Genomic DNA, 20,194 nt, shown 5'->3' with positions numbered 1-20,194 from the left:
GTTATCTTTAATTTCTTATTTTCAACCTAGTATCTAAAGTGACAGCAGCCCATATTAATTACATTTATTTATGATTTAGTAATGTATCAAAGCCATAGAGTATTAGGAGTGTGGAGAGGAATAGGGACACAGGTTATTGCTTTTTCATTATTTCCTGGTCAAGATAGGGTCATGTTGGGTTGGGTGGTGCCATTAGAATTTACGAGTAAAGGAAATGGGATAAGGTGGTGTAGAGAGGCAGACTCTTTAACACTTTCATGGAGATAAAGGTGCCCATGTCCTAAAGTTTAGGACAGAAGCAAAGATAAAATTGAAAACACCTGAGTAAGCATTTTGTATTTTTTTTTCATTTATTTTTATTAGTTGGAGGCTAATTACTTTACAATATTGTAGTGGGTTTTGTCATACATCGACATGAATCAGCCATGGAGTTACATGTATTCCCCATCCCGATCCCGCATTTTGTATTAAACAAAGAGAATACCATGAACCTGGACAATTTATTTCCTTCCTTGATCTATTTCAATGGGATTATATAGATTTAGTTAAAATGCCTAAAATTTTTTCATCCAAATAATATAGTAATGCGAGGCAACATTTCTTGAAAAGCAAATTTACATAGCATGTTTAGTGCCATTTTTCTTTCCTATAATTTATCATACTCTGTGCCCATTGAAGAAAATTAAACCTATGTGGAATTGATTTTTCTTTAGAGTTAGAGAAATGCTGAATTTTTATTTCTTCTAACTTAAGAACCTTAACAAGACTATTACTACTCTTTAAATGAGCTAAGGATTTCAAAACATAGGCTGGGAAGGTCATTTAAATGGCTATCTGATCATAGAGATTGAGTTCAGTGTCAGGTAATTTAGAAAATGGGCAAAGAAAGGATCAGAATGATATTTTTAGAATACTTCAGCCTTTCTCCTTAGTTTTTCTATTGTGTGTGTGTGAAGTAGCAACTGAGAGAGAAAAAAAGAAAAGTCCTCTGTGAAATAACACTGCAGGAGCTATGAATATGAATCAGCTATGTGCCGTGTTTAGCCGTGTCTGACTCTTTGCGGCCCCATGGACTGTAGCCCACCAGGCTCCTCTGCCCATGGAATTCTCCAGGCAAGAATACTGGAGTGGGTTGCTATTTCCTTCTCCAGAGGATCTTCCTGGCCCATGGACTGAACCCTTGTCTCTTGCATCTTCTACAATAGCAGGTGGATTCTTCACTACAAGGGCTGGGCCAGGGATTTCTCAGAATGATATTTTTAGGATCCTTCAACGTTTCTCCTGTTGTTTTTTTGTGAAGTAGTAACTGAGAGAAAAAAAAGGTCCTCTCTTAAATAACACTGTGGGAGACAAAATGAAAATATTTAACTCAAAGATTATTTTCGTTTATATATTATCCAGGACTTTTGTCTGAATATGTGTCATTTTTTCCAACATAGGAGGAAGTTAAATTGAGTATTTTTTTTAAGGGTTAACCAGTCACCTGAAATCTATTGGTAGACTTGAGCTGTATCACTGACTTTTGCTCTTATCTATAGCTCTGTTGTGGAACTAGCTCAGTTACATTGGAAACATTGTGAAGAGCACAGTGTCACAGAGGAGCACTGATCACAGCACCACACACTCTGTCCCTGCTTGATAAATACGCTAACTGGCAGGAGAGCGGAGAACTCATTCATTTACACAGATGGTTTCAGGGTTGCTGAGACATGTCCCGTTCCAACTGCCAGAGTGGAGCAAAGATTGGTGTGCAATGATCTCAAAGCCTTGACGTGTTGGGTGTGATTGAAAAAAAAAAAAAATGCTGTGTTTAGCCTAAAGGAAAAGAAGCTTAGGTATATGAGAGCTTCATTCATAAGCATGAATAGCTGTGATATATAGAAAGAATGAAGAACTGATGTTTTTGAACAGTGGTGCTGGAGAAGACTCTTGAGAGTTTCTTGTATAGCAGGGAGATCAAACCAGTCAATCCTGAAGGAAATCAATACTGAATATTCATTGGAAGGACTGATGCTGAAGCTGAAGCTTCAATACTTTGGCCCTGATGCGAAAAGTTGATTCACTGGAAAAAACCCTGATGCTGGGAAAGGTTGAGGGCAGGAGGAGAAGGGGGCGACCGAAGATGAGATGGTTGGATGGCATACTGACTCAATGGACATGGGTTTGAGCAAACTCCAGCAGGGAGTGAAGGACAGGGAAGCCTGGCATGCTGCAGTTCATGGGATTAGCGACTGAACAACACAGAAAGAACTGAAGCACATTTTTGTGGCTTTGGAAGACAAAACATACAAGTGACTATCAAGCAGTTTAAAAATGTGTATGTATACATATGTGCATGCATGCATGCTAAGTAGCTTCAGCTGTATCCAACTCTTTGTGACCATATGGACTACAGCTTGCCAGGCTCCCTTGTCCATGGAGTTTTCCAGGCAAGAATACTGGAGTGGGTTGCCATTCCCTTCTCCAGGGTATCTTTCAAATTTAGGAATCAAACCCGAGTCTCTTATGTCTCCTGCATTGGCAGGCAGGTTCTTTACCACTAGTGCCACCTGGGAAGCCCTGTGTATACATATGTATATATACATATATATCTCTGAAGAACTGTCTAATCATTAGAGCTATAAAAAGACAGAACCACTCTGGGACATACTTGAGTTTTTGACACTGGAAGGATCTGAACAGAGGTTGGACAACCACTTGTTGGGGGTGTTGTTTCACTGTCTTTTATAAATGTGTAGATAATGAAATTTTTGTTTTAGTCTTGTTTAATTCTAAAGAAAATCCAGCATTTTACTCTGGTCCATCTGGAATGTTGCATAGGACAGAGAAAAGAAATAAAAAACGGTCCTGTCCTGCAGAGGAAGAGAAATATGGTATGACATCCCTTACATGTGGAATCTAAGGAGAAATGATACAAATGAACTTACAAAACAGGAAGACTCACAGATTTAGAAAACAAACTTACCGTTGCTGGAGGTAAGGGCAAGTTAGGGACTTTGGGAAGGTCATGTATACACTGCTGTATTTAACATGAATAACCAACAAGGATCTATTGTATAGCACAGGGAACTCTGCTCAATGTTATGTGCCAGCCTGGATAGGAAGGGGGTTTGAGGGAGAATGGATACATGTATATATATGGTTGAGGCCCTTCACCATTCACCTGAGACTAAGATAATATTGTCAATCAGCTATAGCCCAATACAAAATCGAAAATTTAAAGTTTGGGAAGAAAAAAAAGATTCTTGTCCTGGATTTAGGCCCACATAATTCTGAGCCTTACATTGGTGGAGAGAGCTTTATTTAACAGCATGGTACATTTGTAAAGGTCGACTTTCTCCTGAATCAATGAGTGTACAACACCATATGTAGCCATCTGAATGTGTTCTCTTTACCTACTCTCAATATAATCTTTTTTACTATAAAATGACACTGCAGCTGGTGCCGAAAATAAGATCATGCACCAAATTAGCCCTAGATAAAATGTTCACAGTGATGAATATGTGTGTCTTGCAGCTGGTGGGATGATTGCATCGGGGCAGAAATATTATGACTTTGTAAGCTTATTGTCAACTTTAGGCTTTTTAGTGGCAGTTGATTTTAAGGGCCAAAGGATTTTAGAGTACACTCAGAGCTGCAATCAAGAAAATCTAATGGAAAGAAAAAGGAGTCAGAGAACCAGCAGTATCAATAGGGTATTCAAATAAGACAGCAGGCCGGCTCATGTCAAAATGACATGAGTAGCAAGGAGCCCTCCCCTGACTTGATCAACAATTTATTTGAAGCAGTTTCTACACTGTGAAGGGAAAGTTAAAATCTTCTTTGTTTGTATGTTGTACTTGTTATTGTGGTTAGATTTTCTCAACTGTTCTGTAGCCTGCCAGGTTCCTCTGTCTATGGAATTCTCCAGGCAAGAATACTGGGGTGGGTTGCCATTTCCTTCTCCAGGGGATCTTCCTAACCCAGGGATTGAACCTGGGTCTCCTGCATTGGCAGGCAGATTCTTTACCATCTGAGCCACCAGGGAAGCCCCTAAATAACACTTTCCCAAGTGGTCTAACAGGAAATCTTGAGAACTACCCTGCTAACCATTTTTTTCAGTTGCTAGAGAGATTTCTGTAAATGTAAATCTATATTTATATACACACATTGCTGGTGTACTTGGTGGTATTTCCTAACCTACGACCAAACCACTGATCAGGCACTCATGTGGCATGAACTTGTGGTTCTGTTGGCTTTCCTGTCCTAGATAAAAGTACTTCAGTAGTTGGTAATATCACCAACCTCCCTAGAAATTTCATCTATCTTTCCTCCAGCACATCTGACCAGACAACTTCAAAGTAGAAATCTTGCTGCTTTTCCTAACTGCTCAGTTTCTTTCAATAATGGGCAATTCTTTCACTTCTTTCTCCCACATTATTATTCATTGTCCCAAATTGACCTGAAAAGACTAGCTGGGGGGTGGATATGATCTTTATAGAGACTTTTATTTTTAAAATTTTTTATTTTTAGAATTTTCTTGTCTCTTACTATAATTACGAATGGACATCTCACATGTTCAGGGTCCTTCTGCAGCTCTTTTTCTGGAACTATCTGTTTGTGGATTTTGTCTGTTTTGTTTTACTTCTTTTTGGCCATGCCGAGCAGCATGTGGGGTTTTAGCTCCCTAACCAGGAATTGAACCTGGGCCCCCTGCAGTGGAAATGCAGAGTCCTAAGTCTACTGCCAGGGAAGTCTGAGGACTTCAATAATCAGATTAATGACTTCTAATAATGGCTATCTTTTATTGGTTACATAGTTGTACTTGCTGATCCCTGAAATAGTAAATTAGGTATTGACACATCTCTTTTGTATATTCAAAAAAACCTAGGTAAACAGAGACTATAAGTTCTTGTCTAAATTCACTTGACCGGTAAATAGAGTTGAGACTTAGAATCCAGCTCTAGCTCTAAAGTATCTATTTATAACAATGCTCAGGATAATTCTCAATACTTAAAAAGAACATGTGTTCACTATTATAATTTTGCTACATTGGAATATTTCACCTTGCAAAAGGACATCCTGCCTTTGCCCTTCCTTCCACTTGCCCAAACTGAGTTTCCTGTGGGAAATGACGATACTTATTAACATGAAAAAGTTTGGCTTCCAAATTATAACTAGTCATCCTTTTTCTTTTTTTTTTTCCTGTTTTTAAAATTAACTTTTATTGGATTATAGTTGTTTTACAATCTTATGTTAGTTTCTACTGTATAGCAAAGTGAATCAGCTATATGTACACATATATCCCCTTTTTTTGGATTTCCTGCCCATTTAGTTCACCTCAGAGCACTGAGTACAGTTTCCTGTACTATACAGTAGGTTCGCATTAGTTATCTACTTTATACATAGTATCAATAATGTATATATGTCAATCCCAATCTCCCAATTCATCCCGACCTCCCTTTCCCCTCTTGGTGTCTATACTTTTGTTCTCTGCATCTTAGTTATCCTTTATCTTGAAGCTTATGAGGAATAAAAAGAATTAAGTTCATTATAAAGGGTTCATAGTTCCTAAACAGCATCTGTTTTCATACAGAATGGGGTGAGATATTAAAGGAGATAAAATGATATTTATGATGCACTTTATGACAGATGCCTTTGTGCTTATGATTGCATTACCGTTCGCAAGGCAGGTGTTGTCAGCTTCATTCTGTAGATGGAGACTCTGAGACTCAGAAAGGAAACTTACTCAAAGTTACAGTCTATAAATGGCTCCTAATCTGGACCACATTTGTCTCTGTCTCCTTAGAGGGTTGCCTTAGGGCAAACTGATTCCTACAGACTACATGAGTTTACCTTGATTACTGCTGCCCCAGATTTCCACACTTCTCCTCCCTGCACCTAAGGACTATCTCCAACTTTCAATACCAGTATCAAAGTTATGAAAAATATTGGTGAGTGTACCCTGGTTCTTCACCTCACTGGATATGGTAAGACCTGAAATGGCATAACTAACCAGTTCCCCCTTCCTCCTGTATTTTAAAGTTCTTTGCATTAGGGTGTAATCAATATTCAAATGGATACCTAATAGGTGCTCTTTTTTGGTAGCACTAATTAATCCTTATTAGTTCATTCAGTTTGTACAGTTGACCTTTTGCCATGTCTATGCCAGGCTCTTCTTCCTTTAAGAAATTAAGTACTGATAAAGACACAAGAAGACCGAGAGAGACAAGAGTAATTGATGTTTAAATAGATCTGAAAGGCAATTTTTGTTCTTTATGCAGAGGTTATATATCCAGGTGGGTGACTCCACAATTAGTGTCCACATAGCTCGGCATTTCGCTCAGAGAGTCAACTGGTACTGATAAACGTGGCTACACTAATAAGTACCAAAATCAGAGAGTTTCAGGGATCAATCTGATGGTTTCATTTGACCATCCATATATAGACCTGTGTTTTCTGCACAGATGAAAACACGTAGCTGCATAAGAAATTGTGGTGCTTCCATCTGAATATTATATAATATGGAAGTTATGACCATTGGATACCTGGTCATGCATACCATGCACCCGTGTCATGGGCCCAGTCTATTATGAGCTGACTTGCTAAATTGTAAAACACATGTTTCTAGGGAACTCCAGATATTTATTTATGAAGATGAACATATTGGCATTCTTCTAGGTGTTGGCATGTTAAAAATAACAGGTAACACAGACATGTTCAAAACGGAAGCTTTCAATGTAGATTATAAATGCATTTCTTTCTGTTGGTTGCAATTGTCAACCTACCTCACTGCCCAAGCGAACGGCATGCGGTATTTCCCCAACTTGCTGCAGAACTGCCTGTTGGATTTTAGTATCTTTTGTGCATACTAATGAAAAAAAATAAATAGAGACATTGTTTAGAACATCACTATAGAAATAGTCCATGTAAAATGTGAATAAATACTTTTCTGTGTTATCTCATATTGAAAATCAGTGACATCCTGCTTTATTGGCCCAGAGATTCTATCCTATAAAGAGCGAAATGATGTTTTCTGTGTTCAAATTATTGCATAAGGTTTTTCTTTCTTTAATTATTTTTTAAACATCCTCTCTTTTTTCCTTTTTTACTTGTCGGCCATCCCACGTGGCATGTGGGATCTTAGTTCCCTGATCAGGGATCAAACTAGTGCCCCCTGCTTTGGAAGCGTAGAGTATTAACCAGTGGATCAACAGGGAAGTCTCTCTTTCTTCTTAGTTTAGAAATTTTAAACACAGAAAACACTCTTATCTTGGAATACCAACTTCACCCTTCCTGTTTTTTCCTGACTTAAGAGACCTTAAAATATTGAATGGAAAGAGTTATCAAATTTACATTCATAGTTTGTCCTATATTTATTTTTATTTGTTATGACAGCAGTCAGCAAATTTGTTCTGTAGGGATCTGCGGGCCATGTACTCTCTGTCTCAGCTTCTTAGCTCTGACACCACAGCAGGAAAGCAGCCATAGATAATCTTAAATGAATCAGTATAGCTGTGTTTCAATAAAACTTTATTTACAAAAATAGGTGGCAGGATGGGTTTTAAAGCACTCTCTCATAAATATGTTAGACACGGTCCTAAACTGTCACACAACCTCAAATTCAATTATTACACATTATTTTCCAATATACATCTTTAAGTGGATAATAAAAACTTTTTGTATTTATTTTCTATTAAAATAATAATATTCAATTATTTTAAAAATGCAGTAATTGAAAAAAGAAAGCAGAAACAATGTCCTGCAGTCCCACCATTTAAGGAACTTATGGCATTTTCTTTCCTCTTTCTTTCTTCATTTAGGTATTATTATAACTTGGTAAACAACTATTTTACTTTTTCACTTAGTTCTGCATAAGCATTGCTGATGTCTTAGTAAACTGTATTTCCTTGTTTCCAGTCAGATTAATCCTAACTTTCCATTATTGTTAACACTTCAGTCCTTGGGGGTTAAAATTTTATCCTCATAAATTTATTTTCACCAATAGATTCTCAGTTGCAATTACTGTATCAAAAAGCATAAGCTGAGACTATACACTTTAAAAATTTCCAACTGGATACTTGTTTCACTAACAAGGGACTATTTCAAGACTCATATTTATCAAACTTGGTAATTCATCAAGGCAATGAGAGAGTCAATTCCTAGGCAGGGTGATAAGTCCGGTGTCCCCGAGGAGGAGAAAGGGGTCTGAGGCTCTCGAGGAAGAGACAGGGGTCTGGAATCCTCAAGAGGAGAAAAGGACAGATGTCTTTTTTCCCTCTACATTCCTTAGTCTTAGTCACAGAAAACTTTTTTTTTTTCTTTAAGATGATTACACAACAAACAATTCAGTGTAAACTCTGTACTAAGGATTATATAACAACAATGTATCCTGCTTGAGGACAGTTTTTCCTTCCTGTAAACCTTCTGACTAATCCTGGTATGGATTATATGGATATATAATGGATATTATGGGAGTGGGTCTGGTAAGATCTTTCTATTGTTAAATTCTAATCCTGTCATCTTAAAATGTAAATTGTGGGAGTGGGTCTGGTAAATTTTTACAACCTTGAGACATTCTTTTGATTTATTGTAATAACCAATTGAAAAAGTATATAATTCCTTTGCTAAGACTAGCGAGGGGGGCACTCTCTGTCCCCCTTCTGATGCCTATGTCAAAGGCTTTCTCTGTCTCTTTTAATACTTTAATAAAACTCTGCTACACAAAAGCTCTTGAGTGATCAAGCCTGGTCACTGATCCCAAAGCTAAGTCTTCTTTGGAGATCAGGAATCTGACATTGTTCACCATAACCTATCAGCAGTATGATTTTTATTTCTGGAAAGTAACTGAAATCATTTATAAAAAGATCATGCATTACCTTGTTGGAGTCTGGATTTTTAATATAAGGTTCAGCACCACTTGCAATGTTTCCCATCAGTACTTTTTCAATTTTGGCCACTAAAACAATTTCAGAGTGTGGATTGCTTACAGAAAATATAGCCTGTATACAAAGAAAACAAATAATAAGCATCTAGGAAACCACAATGAAGACATAGACAAAATTCTACTTTTTACAGTACAACTTTAAGGGGAATTTTTATTTAGAAAACTGATCATCTTATGTAATCTATTGGTAAGAACAATGGAACAAACATCTTCCCTCCTATGAGAGATAAACAGAAGTGCAACCTGCTTTGGAAATTTTAGCCATTCTTCTGGAAATCCCTTGATGTGAGGTTCTCCTGATTGTCTGGGAGTGACAGTGTCTATGTTTCCATTTTCCACAGCCACGGACGCCCCTACGAGCATCTGCCTGACAGCAGTGTGGTTCAGATCCACGTGGAAATCAGCAGAAATCTTCCTGCTGTCTCTGAGGTCATAAAGTGCCACACTCACAAAAAAAGGCTCAATCTGCGGGAAGAAGAAAGAATTGGTGGTTTTGACATAAAACCATTACACAGACAATAGCCTCCTTAGTACAGTATTTAATAACACTATAGATAAAATACTACTGAGAGAGTCAATTCCTAGGCAGGTTGATAAGAAGTCTGGGGTCCCCGAGGAGGAGAGAGGGGCCTGGGGCTCTCAAGGAGGAGATAGGGGTCTGGAAATTCTCAAGGAGAAGGAAAGGACAAATGTCTTTTTTTTCCCCTCTACATTCCTTAGTCTTAGTCACGTAAAACGTTTTTTTTTTTCTTTAAACCAAGAACTGATAATTACACAACCAACAACTCAGTTTAAACTCTGTGCTAAGGATTATATAACAACAGTGTATCCTGCTTGAGAACAGTTTCTCCTTCTGAAAGTTCAGTTTAGTTCAGTCACTCAGCAGTGTACAACTCTTTGTGACCCCATGGAGTATAGCATGCCAGGCTTCTCTGTCCATCACCAACTCCCAGAGTTTACTCAAACTCAAGTCCATGGAGTCGGTGATGCCATCCAACCATCTCATCCTCTGTCCCCCCTTCTCCTCCTGCCTTCAACCTTTCCCAGCATCAGGGTCTTTACAAATGAATCAGTTCTTGCCATCAGGTGGCCAAAGTGCTTCAGCATCAGTCCTTCCAATGAATATTCAGGACTGATTTCCTTTAGGATGGACTGGTTGGATCTCCTCGCAGTCCAAGGGACTCTCAAGAGTCTTCTCCAACACCACAGTTCAAAAGCATCAATTCTTTGGCACTCAGCTTTCTTTATAGTCCAACTCTCACATTCATACATGACTACTGGAAAAACAATAGCTTTGACCAGATGGACCTTTGTTGGCAAAGTAATGTCTCTGCTTTTTAATATGCTGTCTAGGTTGGTCATAGCTTCTCTTCCAAGGAATAAGTGTCTTTTAATTTCATGACTGCAGTCACCATCAGCAGTGATTTTGGAGCCCAAGAAAATACAGTTTGTCACTGTTTCCCCATCTATTTGCCATGAAGTGATGGGACTAGATGCCATGATCTTAGTTTTCTGAATGCTGAGCTTTAAGCCAACTTTTTCACTCTCCTCTTTCACTTTTCATCAAGAGGTTCTTCTTCACTTTCTGCATAAGGGTGGTGTCATCTGCATATCTGAGGTTATTGATATTTCTCCCGGCAATCTTGATTCCATCTTGTGCTTCATCCAGCTCAGTATTTCTCATGATGTACTCTGCATATAAGTTAAATAAGCAGGGTGACAATATACAGCCTTGACGTACTCCTTTTCCTATTTGGAACCAGTCTGTTCCATGTCCAGTTCTAACTGTTGCTTCCTGACCTGCATACAGATTTTTTCAAGAGGCAGGTAAAGTGGTCTGGTATTCCCCTCTCTTGAAGAATTTTCCACAGTTTATTGTGATCCACACAGTCAAAGGCTTTGGCACAGTCAATAAAGCAGATGTTTTTCTGGAACTCTCTTGCCTTTTTGATGATCCAACGGATGTAGGCAATTTGATTTCTGGTTCCTCTGCCTTTTCTAAATCCAGCTCGAACATCTGGAAGTTCACGATTCACGTACTGTTGAAGCCTGGCTTGGAGAATTTTGAGCATTACTTTACTAGCATGTGAGATGAGTGCAACTGTGTGGTAGTTTGAGCATTCTTTCTGAAAACCTTCTGACTACTCCTGATATCTTAGAATGTATACATTATGGGAGTGGGTCTGGTAAAATCTTTCTATTGCTAGCTCTAATCCTGTAATCTTAAAATGTAAATTATGGAAGTGGGTCGAGTAAGATCTTTACAACCTTGAGATATTCTTTTGATTTATTGTAGTAACTAAGTTAAAAAGTTATAATTCCCTCGCTTAGACTAGCGAGGGGGACACTCTCTGTCCACCTTCTGATGTCTGTGTCAGGAGCTTTCTCTGTCCCTTTTCCATACTTTAAAAACACAGAAGCTCTTGAGTGATCAAGCCTGGTCCCTGTTCCTGAAATTAAATCTTTGGAGATCACAAATTTGACACTATTCACTGTAAGCTATCATTACTATTTATATAATAAAATATTTCCTTTTATGTTATATGCAATACATATTATAATACTATATATTACATATGTTATATAGTCATTAAATATATTTTCCCTTCCTTCTTTCTTTATTTTGGTTGAGCCATGCATCATATGGGATGTTAGTTTCCTGACCAGGGATCAAACTTGCACCCTCTGCACTGGCATTTTATTACATATTTTATATATAATATGCAAAATATAATATTTGTATAAAATAATATAACACACATATATATTTAGATATGTATATAGACTCACGGATTTTATTCAATAAATTTCCATCTCTTACTATCATTATTTAGAGTGATACTCAAGTTGTCCTAGATTTGGCTAGAGGTACACCCTTCAGTGTAGCGCCTGTGTCTCTATGGCAGGTCTTCATCGTTTCTGGAGTACCTCTTTCTGTACCCAAGAAGGTTTTTCAGATTCATCTTTACTCTTCATGCCCCAGACATTCCTTCAAAGACCCCTGGTTCCTGTGAGTGAGGGTGACACTTTGAAATCAAGATCTGGGTGCTTGTTAGGCTCATTGTTTCTGGGACACACACCCACACACACCCACACATACACACACACATACACACACATACACACACACAAACACACACATACACACAATATTCACATTTACAAATGTGACTGAGCAGGACCCCATGGGGCCTTCCCAGGAAAGGCCTTCCCCCGTATCCTTGGCTTTAGCCCCTCTCTGAAGTACCTAGATAATATTAATACTTGTTTAGTCACTCAGTCGTGTCCAACTCTTTGTGACCCCGTGGGCTGTAGCCCGCCAGGTTTCTCTGTCCATGGGATTTCCTAGGAGGAACACTGGAGTAAGTTGCCATTTCCTTCTCCACAGCCTTCTCTGGTGGCTCAGATGGCAAAGCCTGTGCCTACAATGCAGGAGACCCGGGTTCGATCCCTAGGTCGGGAAGATTCCCCTGGAGAAGGAAATGGCAACCCACTCCAGTACTCTTGCCTGGAAAATCCCATGGATAGAGGAGCCTGGTAGGCCACAGTCCATGGGGTCGCAAAGAATCAGACACGACTGAGCGACTTCACTTTCTTTCTTTCTCCAGGGATCTTCCTGACCCAGAAATCAAACCCATATCTCCTGCAATGACAGGCAGATTCTTTTATCACTGAGCCACCTGGGAAGCCCTAGGTAATAGTATTTCATGCAGATTTCCTGAGTTGTTCTGCAGATGTGAACCCCCCCGTGACCACCAAAAAAAGGAAGAACTACTTCATGACCCTGAGCACATAACCCCAGGCCTCCTGGAGCCTAAGGATGAATAATGTTAACCCCTGTGACAGGACCCTGCTACCTCACAATCAGCCAATCAGAGAACTGTTCACAAGCTGATCACATACCCTGAGATGCCCCTGTCATCTTCCCTTTAAAAACGTTTTGCTGAAACCTTTTGGAGAGCTAGAGGTTTTTTAGGGCATGAGCCAACCAGTCTCCTTGCATGGCCTTGAAATAACCTTTCTCTGCTCCAAACTCCTGTTTCAGTTTGTTCAACCTCATTGTACTTCAGGCACATGAACTTGTGGTAACAATGATTTCTTTATCACTATCTGTATGTGAATATTTGCGAAAAACTCATGGGTTCATGCTGTAGCTCCATTTCCAATCGAGATCCTCAAAGGTTCTTGCTAAGTTTTCCCTTTTTCTTTTTTTTTTAAGTTTTCCCTTTTTCATATTTGTAAATATTTCTTCCAGTTGTGAAAAACCTGACTCATCATTAATTACTTATTTCTTCAATCAGTTTACCTTTGGTTTCAAAGTAACCAATCTCCCAATCATAGCAGCATCTTCTCTAGCTGCCTCCTCTGTACTACCTTGCACAGAGCCCCACTTCCTGACAAGGCCAAGGGCAAGGCACCTCTGAGTCTCCATGTGGCTTTCTCCCCCGAAACATCTGGGGTTCTTGGGCTCACTCAGCTCCCAGCCTCAGTGTGACTGCCCCCTCGACCTCTTGCTACCATGCTAGGAAGGAAGAGGAAGATGTGAATAAAGGGAAAATGAGAACGTAAAGGAAGATGGAAGGAAGAGTTTCTTGTTTGAGTGAAAAAGTAGAAGTTTGGTAAAGAGGAGTTTATAAGGGCTTCTAGTAGGTGGAGTGACATAGGCAAAGTCACAAAGACATGAACAAACACAGGTTTAGAGTGAGATCAGAGTGGAAACACAACATGAGGATGTGTTTGTAGAAAATACACTTGAGAAACACTAGGGAAGTACATTAGGTACTAGAAGCCTTGGAAACTCACTGCATGTGTGTGTGTTGGTTGGTTGGAGAGACGGTTCACAGGGGCATGAATTAAAGAAAATTCTCAGGTTTGGGACTATAGAGATCAAGTGAATGACAATGCCATTCACTAATGTATAGGATGAAGATACAAAGATGAATTCTTCAGTACAGAAAGTCATTTGTAGGACATTCCAGGAGCAGTGGGGTATATGGGTGTTGAGCTCAGTCAAGGAAATTGGGCTGGAGAGCTGAAAACGAAAGATTTGGGTATGTGGGTTCCTGTTCAAGCATGAAAAGAAAAAAAGAGAAAATCCTAGGAAATGGCAGAATGGCATCCTAGGAAATATGAACATGCATGGGATAAAGATGGGAGTAGGAAAACCAGTTTACAAAGAAGACTGGGGAGTGGAGAGGGATTTTTTAAAACAAGTTGATAAAAACGTTTAATGCTGCCAGAGTATCACAGACACTGAAGAAGAAAGATTTAATAAAGAAATAATTTTCAACTAGAAAAATGTCAAATGCAACAGAATTTAAATAGGACAGAAATATAGATATGTAATTATATTCACAGATATATGTACATATATACACGTGACTAATTATATATATACATATGTAAATACATACATATGTAATTAATTATAGACTTCTTAAAATGTATATACTTATAAAAAGTTTTTAAAGTTTTTTTTTATGCTACTTAAACTTGAACTGATGCCTCTCATCCACCGATATTCTGTGGATAGGTAGGTTATATACAAAAAATACATTGTGAGCAAGTTTATCACTGTACAGACTCACTCATGCCATAGATTTTGCTGAATGTTTAATAAGTATCTTGTGTTCTTTGAAATGCAAGAATATGGCTAGCTTATAATAAGGGTATTAGTTTGATTCCTTAATATTAGCAATATTTGGCAGATCCCTTACTGTTAGAATTATACATATAAAATAAAATTCAACAAATCAAAAAAAAATAAGACAAAATGTAAAAGTTTCATATTTTACCAATTTAATTTAGAAAAACTCTTGGATTGTGGTACTGGTAGTCTGCCAAGAATTGAAAAATACAAAATTAAATGAAATAATTCAGGTAGGAACCCAAAACACATTGAAGGTCAAAGGAAAAAATCCTTATTATTATTATTTCGCAGATTGCTGCCTTTTGATTTTCACTTCTGCTTTGTTAATTCAAATAAATTACCTGCTTTGATAATCAATCAAAAATAAAGCTCATATGGTGATTCACTTATTTCTTCCAATCCACCTTTTCAACTTAAATGTCACATCTTACATTTTGAATCACTGGTTTTTCAATAAATATTTGTTTAGCAAAGCACCTACAAAGCCGAAGGAATCATCAGAGGTTTCTTGCTTAAAATTCTGTACTCTTTAAACTCTGTACTCTTTAAAAAATTTAAGAACATGAAATTCTAAATGTACTTCTGCTGTAAAGCAGCTTCATTAGTTCAGATTTTTGGATCAATTTCTATTTTCAAAGAAATATTTTATACTCTAAAGCCATCAACTTGAAGTTGGTTTTCAATTGACTGACTGAAAAATTATATGCTGTCAAGTATTGTTTCCTCATCATGAAAAAGTTCTTTTGGGGAGTCTTTTTAAAAGCTCATTCATTAAATGCAACTGCATTGTTGTTGGCTCTTCAGCAACTTGGAGAAACATTTCAATTAGTTTAAAAGCATGTTCGCTGAGTTAAAAACAATGAGTTTAAAAATAGCGACATGAATAAATGAGTGTCACTGAATAATCACAAAAAGATTTTTTAAAACAATGTCATTACATATAAAATTGAAGTTGAGTCCAGATGAGGCTGTTTTACCAGTTTTTTACATTTTTTATAAGCACTATGAAATTATTCTTAAAGATATTTTCTTAGTTTTTGTTTTAGCATTTGTATCAATTACAAAATTAATTAAAAATAATACAGACATACAGAGCACTTGAAAACAACTTATCCCTTTGGTCTGAGAGATATGAAAGCGCTCCCAAAAGCTGCTCTTTGAATTGGACATATTCTCTTGCCCGAGACTGCGCCAGATACAAACATTTAGCTTCTGAATATGGGCTTTAATATAAAGATAGGACTCCAACGGGCTCCCCAGGTGGTGCTAGTGGTAAAGAACCTGCCCTCTAATGCACAAGACTTAAGAGATGCGGGTTCGATCCTTGGGTTGGGAAGATCCCCTGGAGAAGGAAATGGCAAGCCACTCCAGTATTCTTGCCTGGAGAATTCCATGGACAGAGGAACTTTGAGAGCTACAGTCCATAGGGTCACAAAGAATCGGACACGACCGATATGACTTCACACGCACACACAGGAATCCACGTGGAGGGAGTCACATGCCCCTGGCACTGGAAAGAAAGCCCATTCTCTTTGATGTTTGTTTCTAAATTTGAGTTTTGAATCACACTTAAGGATGTACTTTGGCTCCCCTGGTGGCTTGGCAGTAAAGAACCTGCCTGCCAATGCAAGAGACCTGGGTTTGATCCCTGAGTTGGGAAGATCTCGTGGAGAAGGAAATGGCATCCCCCTCCAGCATTATTGTTTGGGAAATCCCACGGACAGAGGAGCCCGGTGGGCTACAGTCCATGGGATTGCAGAAGAGTCAGACATGACTTAGCAACTAAACAACAACCACAAGGATGTATTTGGTCAAAAGAGAATTCATTTTTATTTAATAAACTGACTAAGTGATACTATGATTTAGGTTAAATTTTTCTGATATTTCTAAATAGTTTCAAGACTAAGTTTCTAGGTTTTTTTTTTTTTTAAATCCCAAGTGAAAATATGTTCTGAATACTCCTCCTAACACTTTCACATAAAGGAACATTTTTCCTGCTATAATCATCCTCCATGTGGCCACATCTACCATGCTCTTCTCTCGCTTCATGTTACTCAGCTTCTTAGCACCATTCCACACAGCTGACTCTTTCTTGGCATCATGAGTCAGTCTTTCCTGGTTTATCCCTACATCAACGACCATTCCTTCTGAGTTTTCTTTGGTCACTTCAGTATTCATCCATTTAATATTTCCTACATACATATAAATTTCTACATGATTCCCTGTGTGTTACCGCCTGGACTAGCCTTTCAGATTTATATCTCTGTTCATGCCATTCCCTTGAGTTCCAAACATGTATTTGAATCTGCCTAATGGACATCTCGATTTGGATATTGAATAGGCCAATTAAGCTTCACATGTCCATAATGTACTTTTTGGCCTGTATCCCCCAAATCTGCTCTTCCTCTAGTCTTGTCCTCTTAGTAATGGCACCCTTATGCCTATAAGCGTCTAAAGCAAAAACTAGAGACTCATCCTTGAGATTTCTCTTCTCCTTATCCTGTATATCCCATATATCCAAAAAATCTGTCAATTCAATTTACAAAACATCAGTCAAATCCATCCATTCCTTTCCTTCCTCTTTGCCAGTCCTAGAGCAAGCCACACTGTGAACTGAACAGTTCACAGTGAACAGAAATAAACTTCTGTTTTCCTTCATCACCTGTTTCTTTCAGTCCATTCCTCTGATGGGATATTTTAAGAACACAAATTCTTAAATTAGAATTAAGAATTAGAATTAGATCAAACCATTTTAAAGTGCTTCAAACCCTAGGATAGCCTCCAATTACACTAAGGATAAATCCAAACTTCACTACAGTGTAGAAGATGCTCTCTACTCTTACTCTGTGCTGTTTCTCCCATCCCCTCTTGGTCTGCCCTTCCCTTCACTATCTCCTTTCAGTTTCTAGAATCTGCTAATGTTTACCGGTCTCAGGGAACTTCACACTTGTTCTTTCTTCTGCCTGGAACCTTTTGCCCTGACCTGATGTTTTCCCTTTCTCAACCTTGGTCTCTGTTCAAATGTCACCCTCTCAGAGAGGTCTCCTGTGGTCATCTTATCCTCAGTAGCCCTCCTCTCAGTTCCTCTGTATCATATCTCTCTATATTGATTTACTTTAAAGAACTCTGCACAGTCTGCAAGTTTCTTGTTAATTCATTTATTTCCTTATTTACTTCGGTCTTTTCCAAAGATTCTAATCTCCAAGAGGCCAGGGACCTTGTTCATCTCATTCCCTGCTGTTTCTCCAGTACTTAGAACAAGTCTGGGGCTTCCCTGATAGCTCAAATGGTAAAGAATCTGCCTGCAATGCAGGAGACCCCGGTTCGATTCCAGGGTTTGGAAGATCTGCGGGAGAGGGAAAAAAGTGACCCACTCCAGTATTCTGGCCTGGAGAACTCCATGGACTGTATAGTCTATGGGGTCACAAAGAGTCCTTGGAAGAAAAGCTATGGCCAACCTAGACAGCATATTGAAAAGCAGAGACATTACTTTGCTGACAAAGGTCTGTCTAGTCAAAGCTATGGTTTTTCCAGTAGTCATGTATGGATGTTAGAGTTGGACTATAAAGAAAGCTGAGCACTGAAGAATTCATGCTTTTGAACTGTGGTGTTGGAGAAGACTCTTGAGAGTCCCTTGGACTGCAAGGAGATCCAACCAGTCCATCCTAAAGGAGATCAGCCCTGAGTGTTCATTGGAAGGACTGATGCTGAAGCTGAAACTCCAATACTTAGGTTATCTGATGTGAAGAACTGACTCAATGCAAAAGACCCTGATGCTTGAAATGACTGAAGGTGGGAGGAGAAGGGGCCGACAGAGGATGAGATGGTTGGATGGCATCACCAACTCAATGGACATGAGTTTGAGTAAACTCCGGGAGTTGGTGATGGCAGGGAGGCCTGGCGTGCAGCAGTCCTTGGGGTCACAGAGAGTTGGACATGACTGAGCGACTGAACTGAAATGAACCAGAACAAGTCTGGCTCCATTAGGTGCACTGAATAAAGTATTTGCTGGAGAATGAATAAATTCAACTTTAACTACTTTCACTCTGTCACATACCTAGGGCAAGTTACAGGTTATAAAATATGAAGAAGCTTCATTTGGGGAGAAGATTCTTACCAGAAATACATTTCTGTTTTAGCTCATTTGTCAACAAGAATCTCATAGGTAACAGTGAAAACATCAATATTTTGCACGCATCATATTTACAAATTCTCCTCATTAAACCTGAGGTCCACAGCACACACCATTACCCTGCTACTAGAATAGGAAGAATGAGGCTCAGAGAAGCATTAAGGTACCTGAAGACCCAAGGGAAGCAGATTACAGTCTTTCTGAAAGGGTTCATCCATTTGCCCACTACTCACCGTCAAACTAACAAGGCTCATTTTCCGATATCATAAATAGAGAGGTGTACGGATTGTGTGTACAATTTGCAGAAAAATGTCATACTGTTTCTACCTTCTAAAAGCAGATGTGGCTTGTATCATGGATTTGGAAATAAGTTCTTTAAGGTGAAAGATGACAATTGAGGGATGATTTATTAGAAATAAGAACAGAATGCATTAAAAAAGAATGAAAAGGAACACACCAATATAGTAACAATGATTTTTGATGTTAAGATTGAGTACTTTTTATTTCTTTCTTTATAGTTAAACCTTTGATAATATTTATGCTAACAAAATGTGCCCGTCCCACCCACACATTCACAATTAGTATAGAATTGTGAATACTAAATGAATACTAAAATGAATACTAGAATACTAAAATGAATACTAGAATACTAAAAATGAACTCTCAAGAGAGCCCATTTAGTAAGAAGAGGAATCTTGTATTGATTTAATGAGTACAGTGATGTTTCCCAAGTATCAGTGAAGCACCTTTTCCCCCTACCATTTATATGTATTATTTATTTAATATTTATATATTATTCTACTTGACTCACTATTTAGCCTTGTTGTAAGCAATAGTAGCTGTGAAATCACAGGGTTAATTTGTTGATTATAAATATTCTCTAATATACATTAAAATTAACATATGAACATTAAAATAAAAATGTGGATTTAAAAGCCATCTCAAGTTCCACCAGGAAGATACAGTGTATCTGGAAACTCTGAACTATTGGGCTGATTTAAAGGAAAGAACCATAAAGCAGAGTCCCTTTCTTACTTCTTCTCTATGTTAAAAGGGAAATTTTGTGGCAGTGTAATTGACAATTCCACTTCAGAACTTGTGCACTTTAGTCAAGTGGAAAAATGCTGTCAATCATATTCCTTGGTACAATAGAAGGTGTGAACTCAGTGCCTGGAATCATCAGGAATAGAAAAGATTTTAACGAGGGTGGTGTGATGTTGGCTGATGGGTACAGGATGTATCAGAAGAGAAACTTACATTCGTTATCGGATCATTTTCATTCTCTGTCACACATCCCTGAAGATTTAAGTTGAGAGCTTTACAAATGATCATGATTCTCTTGGCGGCTTTCTCTTCAAATGGTTTGATCACAAACTCAGGTTCTAAAAGGTCCTTTTTCTGAAGTTTCAAGCTCTAAAAAAGTTTGAAAAGTTTTACTCAACAGATACCCATCATAAGAAAAGAGCTTCTAAATCATAAACTGCAA

At 38.3% G+C, this 20,194-nt stretch overlaps 1 protein-coding gene across 8 annotated transcripts in view; it reads right to left on the bottom strand.

Moving 5' to 3' along the window:
• Nucleotides 1-20,194, bottom strand: part of DOCK10 (dedicator of cytokinesis 10) — a 298,093-nt gene that overhangs the window by 87,106 nt on the left and 190,793 nt on the right. For all 8 annotated transcript variants that reach the window (XM_043444648.1, XM_043444650.1, XM_043444647.1 and 5 more), the window contains exons 11-14: nt 19,966-20,121; nt 9,170-9,391; nt 8,859-8,981; nt 6,768-6,850 (exon numbers count right to left, since the gene is read on the bottom strand). In XM_043444648.1, the coding sequence (XP_043300583.1) occupies nt 6,768-6,850; nt 8,859-8,981; nt 9,170-9,391; nt 19,966-20,121 (584 nt within the window). The remainder of the gene's footprint in view (nt 1-6,767; nt 6,851-8,858; nt 8,982-9,169; nt 9,392-19,965; nt 20,122-20,194) is intronic.

This window comes from Cervus canadensis, chromosome 24, assembly GCF_019320065.1.
Source record: "Cervus canadensis isolate Bull #8, Minnesota chromosome 24, ASM1932006v1, whole genome shotgun sequence".
Taxonomy (NCBI): domain Eukaryota; kingdom Metazoa; phylum Chordata; class Mammalia; order Artiodactyla; family Cervidae; genus Cervus; species Cervus canadensis.
Note: the sequence above shows the minus strand (reverse complement) of the source record. Positions and strands in the feature narration are given on the sequence as shown.